This window comes from Heteronotia binoei, chromosome 10 (assembly GCF_032191835.1).
Source record: "Heteronotia binoei isolate CCM8104 ecotype False Entrance Well chromosome 10, APGP_CSIRO_Hbin_v1, whole genome shotgun sequence".
In the NCBI taxonomy this organism is placed as follows: domain Eukaryota; kingdom Metazoa; phylum Chordata; class Lepidosauria; order Squamata; family Gekkonidae; genus Heteronotia; species Heteronotia binoei.
Window position 1 is genome coordinate 94,866,405 of NC_083232.1, and position 19,652 is coordinate 94,886,056.

General features: G+C 47.1%; 1 protein-coding gene across 1 annotated transcript in view; it reads left to right on the top strand.

Moving 5' to 3' along the window:
• ERP44 (endoplasmic reticulum protein 44) overlaps positions 1-19,652 on the top strand; it is a 77,707-nt gene that overhangs the window by 40,527 nt on the left and 17,528 nt on the right. Inside the window, exons 5-8 of the mRNA XM_060247799.1 lie at positions 7,509-7,693; positions 8,059-8,174; positions 10,709-10,766; positions 12,388-12,504. Coding sequence (XP_060103782.1) covers positions 7,509-7,693; positions 8,059-8,174; positions 10,709-10,766; positions 12,388-12,504 — 476 coding nt within the window. The remainder of the gene's footprint in view (positions 1-7,508; positions 7,694-8,058; positions 8,175-10,708; positions 10,767-12,387; positions 12,505-19,652) is intronic.

Consider the following 19,652-nt stretch of genomic DNA (forward strand, 5'->3'; position numbering starts at 1 on the left):
CACTCGCGGGCAATGAAAGGGTGCGAGGGCAGGCATCAGAGGAGATGCAGAAGTCAGGAGCAGTGTTCCCTCTGAGTTGAGTTAGAGTGAGCTAGCTCACAGATGTTTAGCCTCCAGCTCACACCTTTTTGTCTCAGCTAAGGAAGGATGGCCCCAGAGCACAATAATTTATGCAGCAGCTCGCAACTTTAATACCAGTAGCTCACAAAGTAGAATTTTTGCTCCCAAGACTCTGCAGCTTAGAAGGGAACGTTGGTTGGGAGTCCAGTGGGCCCCAACAAAGAAGCAGTGGCCAATGCAAGCTAGTGACCAATTTACTGAGAAGTATATAGAAATCAGTCCTAATGTCCAAAACATGTATATTCAAGTCCCAAAGTAGTGTGGTGACAAGCCAGTCAATTAAGTACTTGTTTCTTTCCAGTCTTCATCAGACCTGGGACCAATATTGATTCAATCATATGGATTTTTTACACAATTTTCAAAAAAGAGGGACGCAGAGCGTCTCCAGCATCAGTTTCACCTCGGCTACAGCTCAGTATGTGGCTTCTTTTACTGAGCTGTAGCCGAGGTGAAATTGATGCTGGAGACGCTCTGCGTCCCTCTTTTTTGAAAATTGTGTAAAAAATCCATATGATTGAATCAATATTGGTCCCAGGTCTGATGAAGACAGGAAAGAAACAAGTACTTAATCAATTGGCTTGTCACCACACTACTTTGGGACTTGAATATACCGTATTTTTCGCTCCATAAGACGCACCTGAACATAAGACGCACCTAGTTTTTAGAGCCGTTTGTGTGAATTTAGAGGCATTTGTGTGAATTTTTTGCAGTATTCACTCCTTAAGACGCACACACTTTTCCCTCCACTTTTTTGGGGGGGAAAAGTGAGTCTTATGGTGCAAAAAGATTTCTATATACTTCTCAGTAAATTGGTCACTAGCTTGCATTTTTGTTGTGTGCTGCAGAAGGAAGCAAGAGAGAGGGAGAAGGAAGCAGATGGCAGCCAGTTGCTGGGGGGGCGGAGCTGATAGGAGCCCTCTGGGGGCCTGATTTGGCCCCCGGGCCACATGTTTGACACCCCTGAGATGTTCAGTTGTGCACATCTACTCTTATATACACATATAGAGGGACTTGCTCAGTTGTAACCCGAGTGCGGAGCCCACGGTTTGCTCCCCCTACCCTGAAGATTCGTGATGTATTGCTGGCAGTATTAAGTATGTCAGTTCTGCCCATTTCGACTACGCCGGTAAAAAAAAATTATTGATTTGCAAGTGAGCAGCGAGTGCCTGGGAATATTTTAAATTTGATGAACTATAACAAATGTTGTTGATGAATAAAACAGTCATAACATTGTCTGTTTGCACTTTTTCTATTTTCAATTTTTAAGCTATACTGTGGTAGCTCTGATTGTGTTGGCTGCACTTGTATCCAGTGTCAGGGTTTAATGAAACCATTTAAAATGTACTGTATTTGACTTTGGGAATGAGTTCAAACAGCATTTCGTGTTCTTGCATTTTTTATATTTTTTGTGGGAGGTGTTTTGCCAAATGCAGACGGTGCTTGTGGAGGCTCGCTTTCCTGCTCAACCTGTCTTCACTGGATAGCATTTTGGATATTCTGTGTGATTTGTGAAGACCTGGAGCAGTTTGTCTGTTTCATGGGACTTTTTCCTGAATATGGGAGCAATGCTGGCTGGCCCCTGCATTCACATAAATAAACGTAACGGTGAAATCTCATAGCTGTGAATGCAAGCTCACAGTATCTGCCCTGACCTGCCCAAGAACTCGTGGGCATTCGATGAAATTGCTGAGCAGCCAGGTTAAAACGGATAAAAGGAAGTACTTCTTCACCCAAAGGGTGATTAACATGTGGAATTCACTGCCACAGGAGGTGGTGGCGGCCACAAGCATGGCCACCTTCAAGAGGGGTTTAGATAAAAATATGGAGCAGAGGTCCATCAGTGGGTATTAGCCACAGTGTGTGTGTATATATAAAATTTTTTGCCGCTGTGTGACACAGAGTGTTGGACTGGATGGGCCATTGGCCTAATCTAACATGGCTTCTCTTATGTTCTTATGTTCTTACGACCATCTCTGGGGAAGGTTGTTGTTACCAACGTGGCTGCTGATAGCCTAGTTCACCTCTCACTTGCCCCCAGGGAAATGTACCTGTAGAGATGGGAAGACCGTGGGGGTGATGGGGCACTTTTTCCTCCTGAAAATTTTTTTTCTCAGTCTTTCTGGTAGAATTCTGGAATACCGAAGAAAATTCCTATGAAATATTTTCGCTTTTAGAACAAATGCGAGCATGATCTAGACCAGGGGCGGCCAAATTTGGTTAACGTAAGAGCCACATAGAATAAACATCAGATGTTTGAGAGCCACAGGACATGAGCGTCAGATGTTTGAGAGCTGCAAGGAAGGAAGGAAGGAAGGCAAATAGATGGGGGAAGGGGGGATGGAGAGGTGGAAAGAAAGCAACTTTAACTTTAAATGCATTCTCCAAACCACCAGTTGGCTTGGCTTGGAGAAGTGATTTAAAGAGACAAATGCCTTCTCCAAGCTGGCTGATGGGGTGGGGGTGCTTCAAGAGCCACACAGTATGTGTGAAACAGCCACATGTGGCTCCCGAGCCACAGTTTGGCCACCTTTCATCTGGACATATCCAGCTCTTAAATCCAAAATGCATTTCTGCACCTAGAAGGATACATCATCTTCTTGAGGCGGAGCATGCAGGGTTCTCAGAGCTTTTCAAATGTTGCATACCGTCCTGATTTGGGGGTAACTTGTTCACCCCTCCTTTAAACCACTGTGACGTATGCACTCGCACATGGGCAGTAAGCTACTTATTATCCAAACTTGCTGGCTGGAAGAAAAGATCCAGAGCTGGTGGGGCAGAAAGTGCATCGAATCTGCGGAGGAAAACTCGGAAAGTTTCATTGAATACTATGAGCTCTCTCTATCCAGAGATCAAAAATTAAGAGACCGAAGGACATTGACATCAGTCTCCAATTCGGACGTTTACCGCCTTTGCTGTTTTTTTCCACCCAGTTAACACAAACTGACAGCCACCGGACCCCAGGTTGTCATTCTTTTAATCTGCTAAAAATATTTTCACTATTTTGCATACTAATTAACTGCCCACTCTCTATATATGTAGGACTGCTAATTCCATCCCATACTATTGTCCGATGAAGTGTGCTTTTAGCACACGAAAGCTTACATTCTCAGTAAGACTCTGTTGGTCACTCTGCTGGCTGCCCATTCATTACTGGGTTCAGTTCAAGATACCAGCCATCCCTTCGGGAAACCTTCATGGGCTTGGGCCTCATATCTGCAGGACTGCCTCTCCTTTCACACCTTGCCTCGACAACGTCACTCATCTGAACAAAGCCTTCCACAGGTCCCACCTCCAAATAGGCAGGTCAGCAACTTGCCTGCACATTTGCGTTCTCTGTAGTGGCCCCCACCATATAGAATAGCCTGCCTGACAAGGTCAAGAAGGCTCCCACGTGTTTGAGAGCCAGTTTGGTGTAATGGTTAAGTGCGCAGACTCTTATCTGGGAGAACCAGGTTTGATTCCCCACTCCTTCCCTGGCAGCTGCTGGAATGGCCTTGGGTCAGCCATAGCTCTGGCAGAGGTTGTCCTTGAAAGGGCAGCTGCTGTGAGAGCCCTCTCAGGCTGTTGTGGAGGGAGAAGATAATAGGAGATTGTAAGCTGCTCCGAGGCTCTGATTCAGAGAGAAGGGCGGGGTATAAATCTGCATTCGTCTCCTTCATGGCTTTCTACAGTCTGTATAAAAAAGACCTCTTCCAGAAGGCATTTTTGCAGTCAAACAGGGCTGCATTATAATAGAGTGATGCAGGAAAATGCTTCCACAGAGAGAATGGGATTGTGGGCTATACTACTAATGTGTATTATCTGTTGCTGTATGTTTTTATGTTTCTCTCGCTGCATAATATCGTTTCTTGCATTGCTTATAAGAAGTCATGGTTAGTGTTTCTTCCTTGTTTCGGTTTTTGTGGTCCTAGTCCTATTGCATTGTGCATTAGATGTCATTTCATCCTGCTGATGTGGACTGACTTGCATTACGTAACCCACCTTGAGTTTCAGTGAGAAATGTGGACTACGAATGACAAAAATACATAAAAGATAAATAGTTCAGGAGGCTGCTTTGTCTGGCTGCATAGGTGTGACTGTGCATGCAACATCCGTTTCAGAAAAACAGCCTTTATACCTTTGGGGGGGTTTTTTCATCCTTCTTATTGCTACCCAAAGAGCAATTGTTTCTATTCTGTGAGGTTGTTTTTTTCCTGTTCTGTTGTTTTATTTTCCTTAATATTTTATTAGGACTTTTCATTGTTTGATTCATCATTTAATTTTTTTAAAAAAAAAACAACTTTCTCACAAGGAAAGTTAGCTGTGTAAACCATTAATATTAAATTATTTCTAACCGGATCGTTAAAAACATGCTGAGCATTCAGCCAGTATCTAAATAGAAAACAAGAACGGAAACTTTACTTGACAGTGCCAGTTACCTAACAGTACCTGACCAAAAAGAATTCACTTTCACAGTGGGTCTAGCCATATCAAGATTTTACTGTAACTATTCATATATCATAAATGAGAAGTTAGTGTCTTCCTTTGCATCTTATTCAAGGGTTGCCAGCTCTGAGTTGGGAATACTGGAGATTTTTGGGGTGGAGCCTGAGGACGGCAGGAGTTCAAGGGGGGGGGAGTGCAAGAGTTCAGGGAGGGCGACGAGTACAGTAGGGTACTCAGGGGTGGCCAGACTTGCCTAACGTAGGAGCCACACAGAATAAACGTCAGATGATTGAGAGCCGCAAGACAGGAACATCAGATGTTTGAGAGCCGCAAGACAGGGAGGCTGGCAGGCAAATAGCTGGAAGGAGAGAGGGAGAGGTGGAAAGAAAGCAACTTTAACTTTAAAATGCATTCTCCATGCCGCCAGCTGCCTTGGCTCGGAGAAGTGAGAGAAATGCCTTTTTTAAGTCAGCCAACGGGGTGGTGGAAGCTTCAAGAGCCACACAATAAGTGTGAAAGAGCCCCATGTGGCTCCTGAGCCACAGTTTGGCCACCCCTGGTACAATTCCATAGAGTCCACTTTCCAAAGCAGCCATTTTCTCCAGGGGACATTGAGATCTTTTCCTGGTGATCAGTTGTAATCCCAGGAGAGCTGCAGCCACCACCTCCTGGTAGTTGGCTCCCCTAATCTAATTCCCCACCGCCTTGTACTGGAATTGGGCACAAAAGCCTTTTCTTCCTGCCAGCCGTATATGTCTCGTTGGTCTCTTGACACATTTATAGGAGAGCCAGTTTGGTGTAGTGGTTAAGTGTGCGGACTCTTATCTGGGAGAACCGGGTTTGATTCCCCACTCCTCCACTTGCAGTTGCTGGAATAGCCTTGGGTCAGCCATAGCTCTGGCAGAGGTTGTCCTTGAAAGGGCAGCTGCTGTGAGAGCCCTCTCCAGCCCCACCCACCTCACAGGGTGTCTGTTGTGGGGGAGGAAGGGAAAGGAGATTGTGAGCCTCTCTGAGACTCTTCGGAGTGGAGGGCGGGATATAAATCCAATATCATCATCATCTTCTTCTTCTTATAGCAGAAGATGGTTTAAACTACTTTAAGGGTGTTTTCCCACAGAGCTTACCGCGGAGTGACGTCCCTCTTCACCGCGCAGCATCTGCGCGGATTTCCCACCAACCGCTCTGCAGAACCAGGAAGTGCCGGGCCTTTTGCATCGCAAATATAAACCGCTAAAAACCAGTTTACGTTAGCGACGCAGAAGCCACGGCTCTTCCTGGTTCTGCGGAGCGGTTGGTGGGAAATCCGCGCAGACGCTGCGTGGTGAAGAGGGACGTCGCTCCGCGGTAAGCTCTGTGGGAAAACGCTGTAAGAATCTGATTACATCTGGCAATGGGGATAAGCGAAGCATAGCAAACAGTAACTTTTTTGCTATATATCTGTAGTATGAATAGTGGTGCCGTCATACAGTCATATCAGAATTTACTGTAAGATGAGACATCTTTAAGAAAAATTAAGGTTGTTGAAATTAGGTGCATCACCTGTTTTAAATGTAAGTGATTGCCTGTTCATTTAGCTAATTGGTCAAATTACTTTAAGTAGTAATTTACTGCAGTCAAAACTCAATTAATAGAATGAGGTACTTGAACAAGGACAAGTGGGTGTTAAAAATATGTTGCATATTTTTTTTCTAAATAGCCAGTGGGAGCAAGGTTCTGCCTCTAAATTCAGCTGCACAGTATTTTAATAGGAGATCTATAGCTGGACACTTTTGAACAATGGAATGTTACGCTTGGTAAACTTTATACCATCTTATACAAAGAAGAAGCATATCACTGATCTGATATTGGAATTAAGTTATAATTATGGCATGATTTTTTAAAAATTGTATTTAACAATGACTTTTCATGTTAGAAACATGCCGTTTTACTAAGGATTATTGCCTGTTGAGATGTGTCATACAGAACTAATATATGGGATCTTGAACAAGAAGAAGACTGCAGATTTATACCCCACCCTTCTCTGTGAATCAGAGACTAAGAGCGGCTTACAATCTCCTTTATCTTCTCCCGCCACAACAGACAACCTGTGAGGTGGGTGGGACTGAGAGGACTCTCCCAGCAGCTGCCCTTTCAAGGACAACTCTTGCAATAGCTATGGCTGACCCAAGGCCATTCCAGCAGCTGCAAGTGGAGGAGTGGGGAATCAAACCCGGTTCTCCCAGATAAGAGTCAGTGTACCCTAACCACTACACCAAACTGGTTCTCAACCCTGATGTTTAAAGGCATACAGCTTGCAGATAGTTCTTATGGATATGTATAGTTATCCCTTTTGTTTAAGATGTTGGTTTTCGCTGTAAATAAAATCTATCTAGAAAAAATCTAGACACCCCTACTGTAGAGATAATTTTATCTGATGTGCTGTTAGTTAAAAGATGATGGGCCAGCCACAGAATGAGGTCATGCGTAACTCTGATGATAGTTCTTCATCATTCTAGGCATTCTGTTTAAAAATATTGAGAACATAAGAGAAGCCATGTTGGATTAGGCCAGTGGCCCATCCAGTCCAACCCTCTGTGTCACACAGTGGCCAAAAAACCCAGGTGCCATCAGGAGGTCCATCAGTGGGGCCAGGACATTCTCCCAGATAAGAGTCCGTGTACCTAACCACTACACCAGATTGGCTCTCAACCCTGATGTTAAAAGGCATACAGCTTGCAGAAAGTTCTTATGGATATGTATAGTTATCCCTTCTGTTTAAGATGTTGGCTTTCGCTGTAAATAAACTCTATCTAACTAGAAAAAATCTAGACACCCCTACTGTAGAGATAATTTTATCTGATGTGCTGTTAGTTAAAAGATGTAGAGGGTCTACAATTATTACGATTTTAAGACGAAACCTCTGTGTGCCGGCGTTAACGTATTATTTGGTATATACATTCTGATGCACAGTTTTTGTTTTTCAGCGGACATAGCCCAAAGGTACCGGATAAGCAAGTATCCAACTTTAAAATTGTTCCGGAATGGAATGATGATGAAGAGAGAATATCGGGGTCAAAGATCAGTGACAGCAATAGCAGATTATATACGGCAACAGAAGAGCGATCCCATTAAAGAAGTACTCAGTTTGGAAGAAATTAACTCTCATGATGTGAGTCTTATTGTTTTTTAGATCGCGTGATCATGTTATATTGAATAACTTACATGTGTAACTCAGGTTCTTGCTATTTAAGAAGGTGCATGAACTATCTTTTTTTGAGGGGGGGATGGAATTGGCATTTTAAAAATCAAGATGCTATCTATCACTGTATTTCCTCTTTAGACACGTCCCCTTTACAAGGAATATACTATGTTCCCTGAAATTTCAGCCCTGTATCTAGTATATATACCCTCTGCCATCTGGGAGTACAGGCTGGTGATACTTGTTGCCATGTCTGAAGGACTGCGGGCAGAACAGAAATCTCTTTGGTTAATCGTTATTGATAAATTAAATTTATTCATTTGTTTATTTTACAGCGCAGCAAAAGAAGCATTGTTGGATACTTTGAACAAAAAGATTCAGACAACTACAGGACCTTCGAAAGAGTAGCAAATATTTTGCACGATGATTGTGTCTTTCTTGCTGCATTTGGGTAAGGTGTTTGTTCTGCAATAACAAGAACCAATTTGTATTAACCACAGTTTTGATTAGGGTTGCCAAGTCTAATTCAAGAAATACCTGGGGACTTTAGAGGTGGAGCCAGGAGACTTTGGGGGTGGAGCCAGGAGCAAGGGTGTGACAAGCATAATTGAACTCCAAGGGAGTTCTGGCCATCACATTTAAAGGGACAGCACACCTTTTTAAATGTCTTCCTTCCATAGGAAATAATGAAAGATAGGGGCACCTTCTTTTGGGGCTCATAGAATTGGACCCCCTGGTCCAATCGTTTTGAAACTTGGGGGGTACTTTGGTGAGAGGCACTAGATACTATACTGAAAATGTGGTGCCTCTACTTCAAAAAACAGCTCCCCCAGAGCCCCCGAAACCTCCAGATCAATTCCCCATTATACCCTATGAGAATCGATCTCCACATAGGGAATAATGAAGTGCTCAGCAGACGTTCCCCTCCCCGCCCCCCCCCCTGCCCGTTTCTGAAGCGAGGGATTGGGCTCTCTACTCACGAGTTCTGCCAGCTTTTTAAAAGTAACACAGACACCCCATCCCAAGAGGAAGCCTTTCCAATCGGAGACTGGAGCCTCCGGGGGGGGGGGGGGGGGAGTCACATGGTGGCTTTGGGGGCAGGGCTTCCCCCCGCCGGCCAGCTGACTGGGGGCAGGAAGGAGCCTGGGAAAGCGGAAGAACCCCCGCTGGGACCTGGGGATTGGCAAGCCTAGTTTTGATCCATGGAACTCACGCACTTTCAGAAGCTGAGTTTCCTTTATTCCGTGTTCCCTTTCCAAAGTGCTGGAAATTCTGCTGCCAGGCCTATAATAAAATGGGATCAGCTAGGGCAATAATTAAACAGCAGAAGAATATCAAATCAAACAATGGTTTATTTTATTTTGCTTTTTTATTTTCTGCTTAAGGCTATAGCTGTATGAGGATGGGTGGATGGAGTGAGTGAGTTTCCTCCATAAACTTTGAAGGTAGAATCATAGAGTTGGAAGGGACCTCCAGAGTCATCTAGTCCAATCCCCTGCACAATGCAGGAAACTCACAAACACCTCCCCCTAAATTCACAGGATCCTCATTGCTGTCAGATGGCTATCTAGCCTCTGTTTAAAAACCTCCAAGGAAGGAGAGCCCACCACCTCCCAAGGAGGAAGCCTGTTCCACTGAGGAACTGCTCTAATGGTCAGGAAGTTCTTCCTAATGTTGAACCAGAAACTCTTTTGATTCAATTTCAACCCACTGGTTCTGGTCCTACCTCCTGGGGCCACAGAAAACAATTCTGCACCATCCTTTAGATGATAGCCCTCCAAGTACTTGAAGATGGTGATCACATCACCTCTCAGCCGCCTCCTCTCCAGGCTAAACATCCCCAGCTCCTTCAACCTTTCTTCATAGGACTTGTTCTCGAGACCCCTCACCATCTTTGTTGCCCTCCTCTGGACCAGTTCCAGCTTGTCTAAATCCTTCTTAAAATGTGGTGCCCAAAACTGAACACAAGACTCCAGGTGAGGTCTTACCAGAGCAGAGTAAAGCGACACCATCACTTCATGTGATCTGAGCATTATACTTCTGTTGATACAGGCCCAAATTGCATAGATTCAGCTAGATACAGCTAGGTAGCCGTGTTGGTCTGGAGCACCATAACAAAGTTTGAATCCAGTGGCACCTTTAAGACAAAAGTTTTATTCAAGGTATAAGCTCTCGTGTGCACACGCACCTCTTCAGATACATTGAAATGTCAGTTTCCAGTTCATAAATATATATAGAGGATGAGCAGCAAATTAGTATACAGCACGGTAACAACTTTAAAAGGAGATGAGATGAAATCCTGGAGGATGCGTCTGTCAGTGGCTACCAGCTGTGGTGACCTGCACATTTAGAGGCACTAAGGGAACCTGCACATTCAGAGGCACCAAGTTTCTGAACCCCAGAGCCAAGACGCAACATCAAGGGAAGGCCTTGGCCTCTCTGCCCTGTTGTTGGCCATCCAGAGTAACAAGTTGACCTCTGTGTGAAATAGGATGCTGGACTAGATGGGCTCTTCTTAATGTACTTATAATAAAAGTATTTAACAGGTGGAAAGTCCAAACTGGAATAACAAACTTAGTTTATATGGTCACCGTTTGTTTGAGTTTAATTCTAGGGGGAAATTTCAACATATCTGTAAAAGTGTGCATGCGCACAGAAGCTTATGCCTTTAATAAAACTTTGTTGGTCTTAAAGGTGCCCCTGGATTCTAACTTGGTTCGCCATAATCTTTGTTAAAGATGCTCTCCCTTCAGATGAGTTGCCTTGAACGCTTTGTTTAGTAAGCGCCAAGCATACAATTGAAGAAGTATTTTTAGGTTAACCCATAGATACTTGGAAGGATTGGGTCCCTGGCAGTATAACCCTGTGCATGCGGACCTGAATTGTATAGTGCTGCACCCCGTACCCATTATTCCTTTTAAAGCCTGCTTGATAAACGCAGTGCTTAACTTCAGTGGTAAAATAACTCTTTGCATGCTGTTTTAGGTCCGTTTCCAAACCAGAAAGATTTACTGGGGACAATGTAATCTACAAACCGCCAGGGGTGAGTTGAACTTTCCCCCATTATTTTTTTTTTCTCCTTTTAAATAAGACCCATTACTCTTAAAATAGATTGGCCTAATCCTGAAAGCAGTTATGAAGAAGATGATGATGATATTGGATTTATATCCCGCCCTCCACTCCGAAGAGTCTCAGAGCGGCTCACAATCTCCTTTACCTTCCTCCCCCACAACAGACACCCTGTGAGGTAGATGAAGATATTGGATTTATATCCCGCCCTCCACTCCGAAGAGTCTCAGAGCGGCTCACAATCTCCTTTCCCTTCCTCCCCCACAACAGGGTGAGGTAGATGAAGATATTGGATTTATATCCCGCCCTCCACTCCGAAGAATCTCAGAGTGGCTCACAATCTCCTTTACCTTCCTCCCCCACAACAGACACCCTGTGAGGTAGATGAAGATATTGGATTTATATCCCAACCTCCACTCCGAAGAGTCTCAGAGCGGCTCACAATCGCCTTTCCCTTCCTCCCCCACAACAGACACCCTGTGAGGTAGATGAAGATATGGGATTTATATCCCGCCCTCCACTCCGAAGAGTCTCAGAGCGGCTCACAATCTCCTTTCCCTTCCTCCCCCACAACGGACACCCCATGAGGTAGATGAAGATATTGGATTTATATCCCGCCCTCCACTCCGAAGAGTCTCAGAGCAGCTCACAATCTCCTTTCCCTTCCTCCCCCACAACAGACACCCTGTGAGGCAGGTGCGGCTGAGAGGGCTCTCACAGCAGCTGCCCTTTCAAGGACAACCTCTGCCAGAGCTATGGCTGACCCAAGGCCATTCCAGCAGCTGCGAGTGGAGGAGTGGGGAATCAAACCCGGTTCTCCCAGATCAGAGTCCGCACACTTAACCACTACACCAAACTGGCTCTTCCTTATGCTATTTGTACTCTTCATACTGAGTTCAGTGTTTTCTGGGTTGCAACTTTAAACAGTGTTTTATTTCTTGGGGGTATTTTGGTTGTTGTTTTTTTAAGATTAAGCAGAAAAAATTCTCAATCCTGCTTCCATATATTCTTTTGTACTTCTGAAAATTACCCAAGGGTGAGCACCATTTTGCAGTTCTAAAGTGCAGGAGTTGTCAGCATGTGAGACGGTATCGCTGTGTTGTGAATTGCCCTGCCTTTATTGTGTGCTGTATGCTGTCTCTTGGGTGTGCATAAAAACTCTCAATTTGGTGATGCTGCATTATGTAGAACTGCTAAGAGGTTACACCTGAATTTGGGGGGGGGGGGGAAGAACTCATCTCAAGTCAATGTGTTTTTGGCATTCTTATAGCAGGTGTAATGTGTAGTTTGCTCTGACCTGGATGACCCGGTCTAGCCCAGTCCCGTCAGATCTTGGAAGCTAAGCAGGATCAACCCTGGTTGGTACTTGGATGAGAAACCACCAGGGAAGTCCAGGGTCGCTCTGCAGAGGCAGGCAATGGCAACCCACCTCTGGACATCTCTTGCCTTGTGAACCCTAGCGGGTTGCAGTAATTCAGCTGTGACTTGACAACACTTTGCGCGCACAGTGTGTAGCTTGGCTGTTAATTGACTCAAAACCCCCCCAAACCTGTTGGTCCTTTTACTTGTGGATAATTGAAACTTTCTTTAAACAGGAAAATGCTCCAGATATGGTCTACTTGGGTTCTCTGACAAATTTTGACTTGGTTTATGCATGGACTCAAGATAAATGTGTCCCTCTTGTTCGTGAAATTACATTTGAGAACGGAGAGGTGAGTTTTCATTTATTCATCTGTCAAAGTCGTGGCTCCCCAACCTGGCGTCCATGATTGCCGTATTGGCCACCAACACCCTCCCCTGTGCTCACCAGGTGTTTTGAGAAAGTGGGCGGGGCCAGGTGCAGTTTTTACCCAGGAGGACTTTTGATTGGCTATTGGAGATTTGATTGGCTGTGCAGACTTTTTAAAATGTTTATTGGGCATCAGCTGTCACCACAGCACAAGGATTGTCATTCACCGTGTGACTGAAGCAGCCATTTTTCTGGCTGCCTCCACCTCCTGTGATAGCTATTTTGATGCAGCCATTTTGTGGCTGTGCCCTCCACACTGTGTTAAAATTCCAAAGGTGCCCACAGGCGCAAAAAAAACCTTCTCTGTTACTTGAAATGATTGCTGGTAAGGCATTGTGGCGGTCCACCATGCTAAAATAAGGAGAATAAGATTGTCTTCCGTAGTGAAAATTTTGATAAATTGCACTATTAGAAATATTGTCCAGGTCCTACAGGGAAGCGATTGCAGATCTTCAGGAGCCAGCTCAGTGGAATACGTATACCCTTGAGAAAGGACTGATGTTTGAAATGGTCTGTATGCATGTAGAAATTATATTCTGTCGAGTTTTAGATTTTGTATATTGTCCTCCTGCTGGCCTTTAGGAGTTTGAGGAGGGGTGGGACCTCAGTCAGGTACAATGCCATGGGTTCCACCCTCTAAACCAGCCAGGAGGGGGTGGGATCTCAGACGGGTACAATGCCATAGATTCCACCCTCCAAACCAGCCTCTCAGGGAAGTATTTTTGCCAATATCCAGGTGAGGGCTGGAGATCACTCAGAATTATGCTCTCCAGATGACAGACATTCATTCACCTCTCCTGGAGGTGGAGGGGAGTGAATGCCGTCACTTGGGTGGGTGCAGGGCACTCACCCCGAGTCTCTAGAGTCCATTGTATTTTCCCTCACAAACGAGCCTTGTTGAATCTTGTCAGCTCTTGGAAGCTAAGCAGGGTCAAGCCTGGTCCGCACTTGGACGGGAAACCAGGAAGGAAGTCCATAGCTGCTGTGCAGAGGCAAGCGATGGCAGGTCGCCTCTGAACGTCTCTTGCTTTGAAAATCCCGTGAGGTCACCATAAACTGGGCCGCAGCTTGAAAGTACTTTCCACCATCTCCAAGCAGATGGTGAAGAGTTCAAGATTTCTTTAACCAGTTGGGAATGTAAAAGATGGCAATTTAATTCAGCATCGGGCCTGCAAACTGATGTTTAGGTGATAAAAGGGGGAGCGGTGTCTGGTGGATGCGCTGAACAATGTGAGGAACAACTAATGAAGACATTACGGAAAAAACAAAATAAGTGATCTGCGCAGTGTCTCGGTATGATTCCTCTGAACTCTTCTCAGCCTGATGTTCCATTGGGGTTTGCTTGTCTTATTTGAGAAAAAACGTGGTAAAAAGGAGAAAACACACAGAAAACTGAATAATGAAACATAATACTGTTGCTGACCCGGTACAAATGCTAGGCATCATTTCTGAAATCTTTTGACTCTCATCACGGGAAGCCCTTCCAAGTCTTGGGGGAGCACAAATCATGCACTTTGGGCAACAAAACTATGTATTCTTTGCAACATTTTGTCAATGGTGTCAAGTGCCTCTTCCCCGCCTCCCCCATCATTTGCATTTTGCTATGTAGAAGATGCCAGGTATTTAGCCTTTTAGGACTTCTTGATGAATTTTCAGTGTACTTTTCCCACAGCCCAGTCAAATTCTGAGCCTTAGAAACCAGCACTTATCTGTGTAAAGTTCTGTAACTGTTCGTGCTGTCCGCTACTCCTGTTTACTTAGCCAAGCACTTCAATCACAGGTCATTCCAGATGGGCATTTTTCTTAGCAACGTTTGTTCTCAAAACTTAGGGCTTTCCAGCATCCATTCAGTTCAATCACTGCCGAAGTTGGATATTTCTGCCTGCTAGAAATGTGATGCATGTCCCCCCACCAATATGGTGTTCGTTCTTTGTGCTTTACAAAACGATTTCAAAGAGTTAGGATGTATTTTTCGAGTAGCGTTTTAGATATATACCGAGAGATTTCAACCCATCATTTGGGTACTTCTTTTGTTCTTTGTGTAATGATGCCCCCGATCATTGGGGGGGGCAGCCCCCCCCTTTTCTTTTGCAGCTGCAGCCAAAGGACTCCAGTGGAGATTTTTGTCTCAACTAGTTATCTAGGGTCCTTTTAGCTGAAAATGCCTGTGGCTGTACCTTGAACTTGTTGCTTGCAACACTTGGGCTTTACCACTGAGTCACGACTCCTTTCCAGTTTTTACTGGAGTGTTACCTGGTTCACACATGGGGGCAAGAAGCTTGTGTGCTGCACTGAGAAAGGGGAAGTATATGGAGAGGGATTTTTTCTTTGTTGCCTCCCTTACTGCCTGACTGTGATAGTTTTGCTCGACAGAAATAATTACTCCGTAATTGCTATTCCCCCTGAGGGTTTCATTTAGTGGGTGGCTGCTTAATAAAGGTTAGAGTTGTGTTTCTGGCGGTGGAGGCAGAAGGTTGGGAATAATTTAAACTATACTTTGAGACACATAAAGATCAACTACGTGTGTTACAGGCAGGCACTGGATAACCTATGACCACTGATGCCCTTTTAGAGGCCAATTTAGCAGTCTAAACCAGGCGTGTCAAACTCATTTGTTATTAGGGTTCTAGATGGGAAATACAGGAAGATTCCATATGAAGGCAGATATTGTTCATGTCCTATTGAAAAAGTGGAATCGACGGACCATATGTTCTTTTGGTGCCCATTCCATCAAGTTCGTAGGGATATAAGTTTACTTCCCCATTTCTAAACAGACCAATGGTGGATGCAGATAAGGAATGCCTGGAGAGACTTCTAATTAATGAAAATCCTACTATCTTCTTCGTGGTCTCTGTGCATTCACACATATGGGTAATCCGCAGGATTGGCCCCGACCTCGGAGAGTTCAAAGCAATCTTGATCGTAGATCTGGCGCGCCTCCCACTTGTCCTGGGAGGAGACAGCTACTGCGCATGCCTGGACAAGGGGGAGGTGCTTAGCCACTCAGTTTCTTCCTTACCGCCGACCGGATCGCACCTTCCTCGTTGATCTCCAACTTCTTCATTGCAATCTCCAACAACTACCTTCTCTTCGCTTCAATTCTTCATCTTCTACTTCTCCTGGTATCGTATAAAAAAAAAAAAAAAAAAAAAGCCTCCTCTTACTATCTTTCTGGACTTTCCCCCTCCCTCCCCCCCCCCCCTCCCGGGCGGATGGAAGGAAGGGACAAGATAATCTTTAAACGCTGTACCAGCTGCTCATCCAAAATCCCCTCGTCCGACGGCCACTCTCTTTGCCTGTTCTGCCTTGGAGAGGCACACCGTCCAGACTCCTGCGTGCACTGCAGCCAATTTGGTAAACAGGCCCGCAAGAACCGCGCCGCGAGACTCAAGAGCCACCTCATGGAAACCTCACTCCGACCGGCCATGCCGCGTGGCGGACAACAACAACCCGCGCCATCTTCCCCACACCTCGTGGGAGAGGCGCAGTCGGCAGCTTCCGTGGCACAGACTCCCTGTAAGCCTAAGACCGGCAAGCACTCTAAGAAGTCGGACGACCCCAAAAAGCGCCGCCGCTCCGATTCCGCCCACTCGGACCCGACGGGTAGCACTAGCTCAAAAAAGCATAAGACCCGCCCTCTCGACTCGGCCTCGAACCCGACCACCAAACCGAAGGCCCCGAACCCGACCGCCACTGCCTCCGGATCGATGCCGAAGACTCCGACGTCGAAGTCGACGGCAACACCGTCAATCACTCCGTTGGAAATCATCCGCATCTCATCAAAGTCGCCGTCCATTCCGAATTCCCCACCAGACCAGCTGCTGGATACGCACTCTACCGCATCCGTTAGGACCCACACTCTCGACCCCACTAAATTCATAGATCTCTCACAGCCGATAGACGCCCACGCGCTCACCAGAGAACCCTCGACCCCGAGAGATCCCCTGACTAGACCTCGATCTCACAGTCGCAGACGCACCAGGTCCCGCAGTCGCCGACACACCAGGTCCCGCAGTCGCCGCCGTACCAGGTCCCGCAGTCGCCGCCGCACCAGGTCCCGCAGTCGCCGCCGCACCAGGTCCCGCAGCCGCCGACGCTCTCGCAGCCACCGCAGGGGGAGACACTACTATTACTCTCCATCGAGATCTAGGTCTCCATCCCCACGGCACCGAAGACGGCACCGACGATCACCATCCCACGATCGCCATTACCACAGCTACCAAGAGTCTCCGCGCTACCGAGATCGCACACACAGACTCCAAACTGCATCGATCGAATCGCTTCACCACCATGACGACCCTACGGACCTCGGCGCCGAACCGAAGCTCCCGTCACCACTAGAATCCCTACACACGGCTCCCAAGACAACACCTCAGCCCGACCTACCTCAAGGAACCGACGACGGATCCGAGGAGGAACTCTCCGACTCCGACCACTCTTCGGGTTCGGACCTACAATCCCCAGACTCCGACATAGCCAAGCCAGCAGACTTATCACCGTCTGAAGGCCCAAGATCCTACCTCGACCTTGTAGCAAACATGGCAAGCTCGCTAAATCTAAAGCTCAATACAGACGCTCCCAGAGTCTCGGACGTCGTTTTTGATCTAGTCCACGCGGATCTTCCATCCAGCTCTTCTCTCCCAATGCTCCCCGTTCTACTAGAAACACTCAAAGAAGCATGGGACAAACCGGCATCGGTACCGCCAACATCCAAGAGGGTTGAAGCGCTGTACAAGATACACGCACCTGATTCCAAGTTCCTGTTCACCCACCCGGCTCCGAACTCGATCATTGTACATTCGTCCTCGAAGTCGAAGCAGACTAGACACCCGGTACCACCAGAACGGGAGGGCAAAAAACTCGACACGATCGGAAGAAAGATTTACGCCCTCACTACAGCCACAACCAAAATCCTCAACTACATGGCATGCTTCTCCGCATACACCCACAACCTGACCACCTCCCTCGCCGCATTGGTACCATCCCTGCCCGAGGCATCCCAAAAGTCAGCCACCACCACCCTGCAGGAGATGGCCAGAGTAACCAAACAGCAAATCAACACTGCCCGTCACGCTGCACAGTGTTCCTCCAGAACCTTGGCCTCAGCCATAGCACTCCGCAGACACGCGTGGCTCAGGTCCTCCTCCCTCCAACCAGACATCAAATACAAAGTTGAAGATTTGCCCTTTGATGGCCTTGGCCTGTTTAGCTCCTCTACAGATGACATCCTCACATCTGTAGACGATGGCAGGAAGAGGGCAAGACGACTGGGAGTCTCCCAACCTCTGACCCAAACCAATCGACAAAGGAACTGGAGGTCCAACCAATACAAAGGGAACAGATCCCCACGGCAACAGGAACCATGGAAGCGCAAACCACCGCAGTCCAAACCTTCCTTTCAACACAGACGCCAAACAACCAAGAAACCTTCAACCACACCCAAACCGTCTCTCTGACCTCCCTGCCCCGAGCCGTCCAGTCTCCCTCCATCAGCCAAACCCATCAACACGACTACAACCATTCTACACTGCCTGGAGGACCATAACATCGGACGCCTGGGTCCTCGCCATCATTCAAAGAGGCTACCTAATAGAGTTTACGTCCACTCCAAAGCACCACCGGTTCCTCACCACACCCCCGTCCGCACCCCTGCAGACGGAAATCGCGTCTCTGCTGGACAAAGGCGCGATAGAACCAGTCCCACCCCAATACCATCGCACCGGCTTCTACTCCCGGTACTTCCTGGTGCCAAAAAAGGACGGAGGACTCCGACCCATTCTCGACCTCCGCAAACTCAACCTACACATAACCTACAAGAAATTCCGTATGGTCACGCTTCAGGCAATCCTCCCGCTCATCCCAGAACGAGCATGGATGGCGTCCATAGACCTCCAGGACGCCTACTTCCACATTACAATCAACCATCATCACAGAAGATTCCTCAGGTTCGCCATAGGGAAGCAGCACTTCCAGTTCTGCTCCCTTCCCTTCGGTCTCTCCACAGCACCAAGGGTCTTCACCAAGTGCATGGCAGTAGTAGCAGCCACATTACGCCAGCAGCAGATATCAATCTTCCCGTACATAGACGACTGGCTGATCGTCGCCCATTCCAGGGAGCAACTACAACTGGACGTCTCGACCACCCTCTCCACCCTGGCCACCTTAGGCCTCCTAGTCAACCTCTCAAAATCCAAACTAGTCCCTACCCAGAGGATCCAATTCATAGGAGCAGACATCTCCACGCTCTCGCAAACGGCTTTCCTACCTCAGGACAGGGCACTCGCCATAATGTCACTGGCCAACACTATCATCGCCCAGCGCTCCCAAACAGCGCTCACCTTCCAGAGAATGCTAGGCCTCATGGCAGCAACCACAGCAGTTCTGCGGTTTGCGAAGCTGCACATGCGTCCCCTCCAAATGTGGTTCGTAAGAACTTTCCGCCCTCACACACAACATCAATCCACACTGCTCACCCTTCCACTACACATTGTACCATCCCTCAAATGGTGGACCAAGGAACGTCACCTCTACAAGGGCATGCCATTCAAGCAGACACCGCCCTCGGTGATTGTAACCACAGATGCCTCCAACTGGGGATGGGGAGCCCACTTGGAAGACCTCACGGTGCAGGGCCAGTGGACAGACTACGAACGCTCTCTCCACATAAACTGCCTGGAGCTCATCGCAGTGCACAAGGCTTTGCGGTCCTTCCTCCCATCGCTAAGGAACCAGCACGTCCAGATCACCTCCGACAACATCGCCACAGTCTTTTACATCAACAGGCAGGGCGGCACCGCCTCCGTCAGACTCTGCAAGAGAGCCCTAGCCCTGTGGCATTGGAGCATAAGCCAGGGCATCTTCCTCACGGCCGTACACCTACCAGGGGCCGAGAACACCCAGGCAGACGCCCTGAGCCGCCACTCCACCAACAACCACGAGTGGTCTATCAACAGCCGATACATCAGACAGATATTCAGCATCTTCGGACAACCGAAGATAGATGTATTTGCTTCACCGTCAAATGCCCAATGCACCCGCTTCTACATGAGAGGTCCTCCATCCCACCTCTCC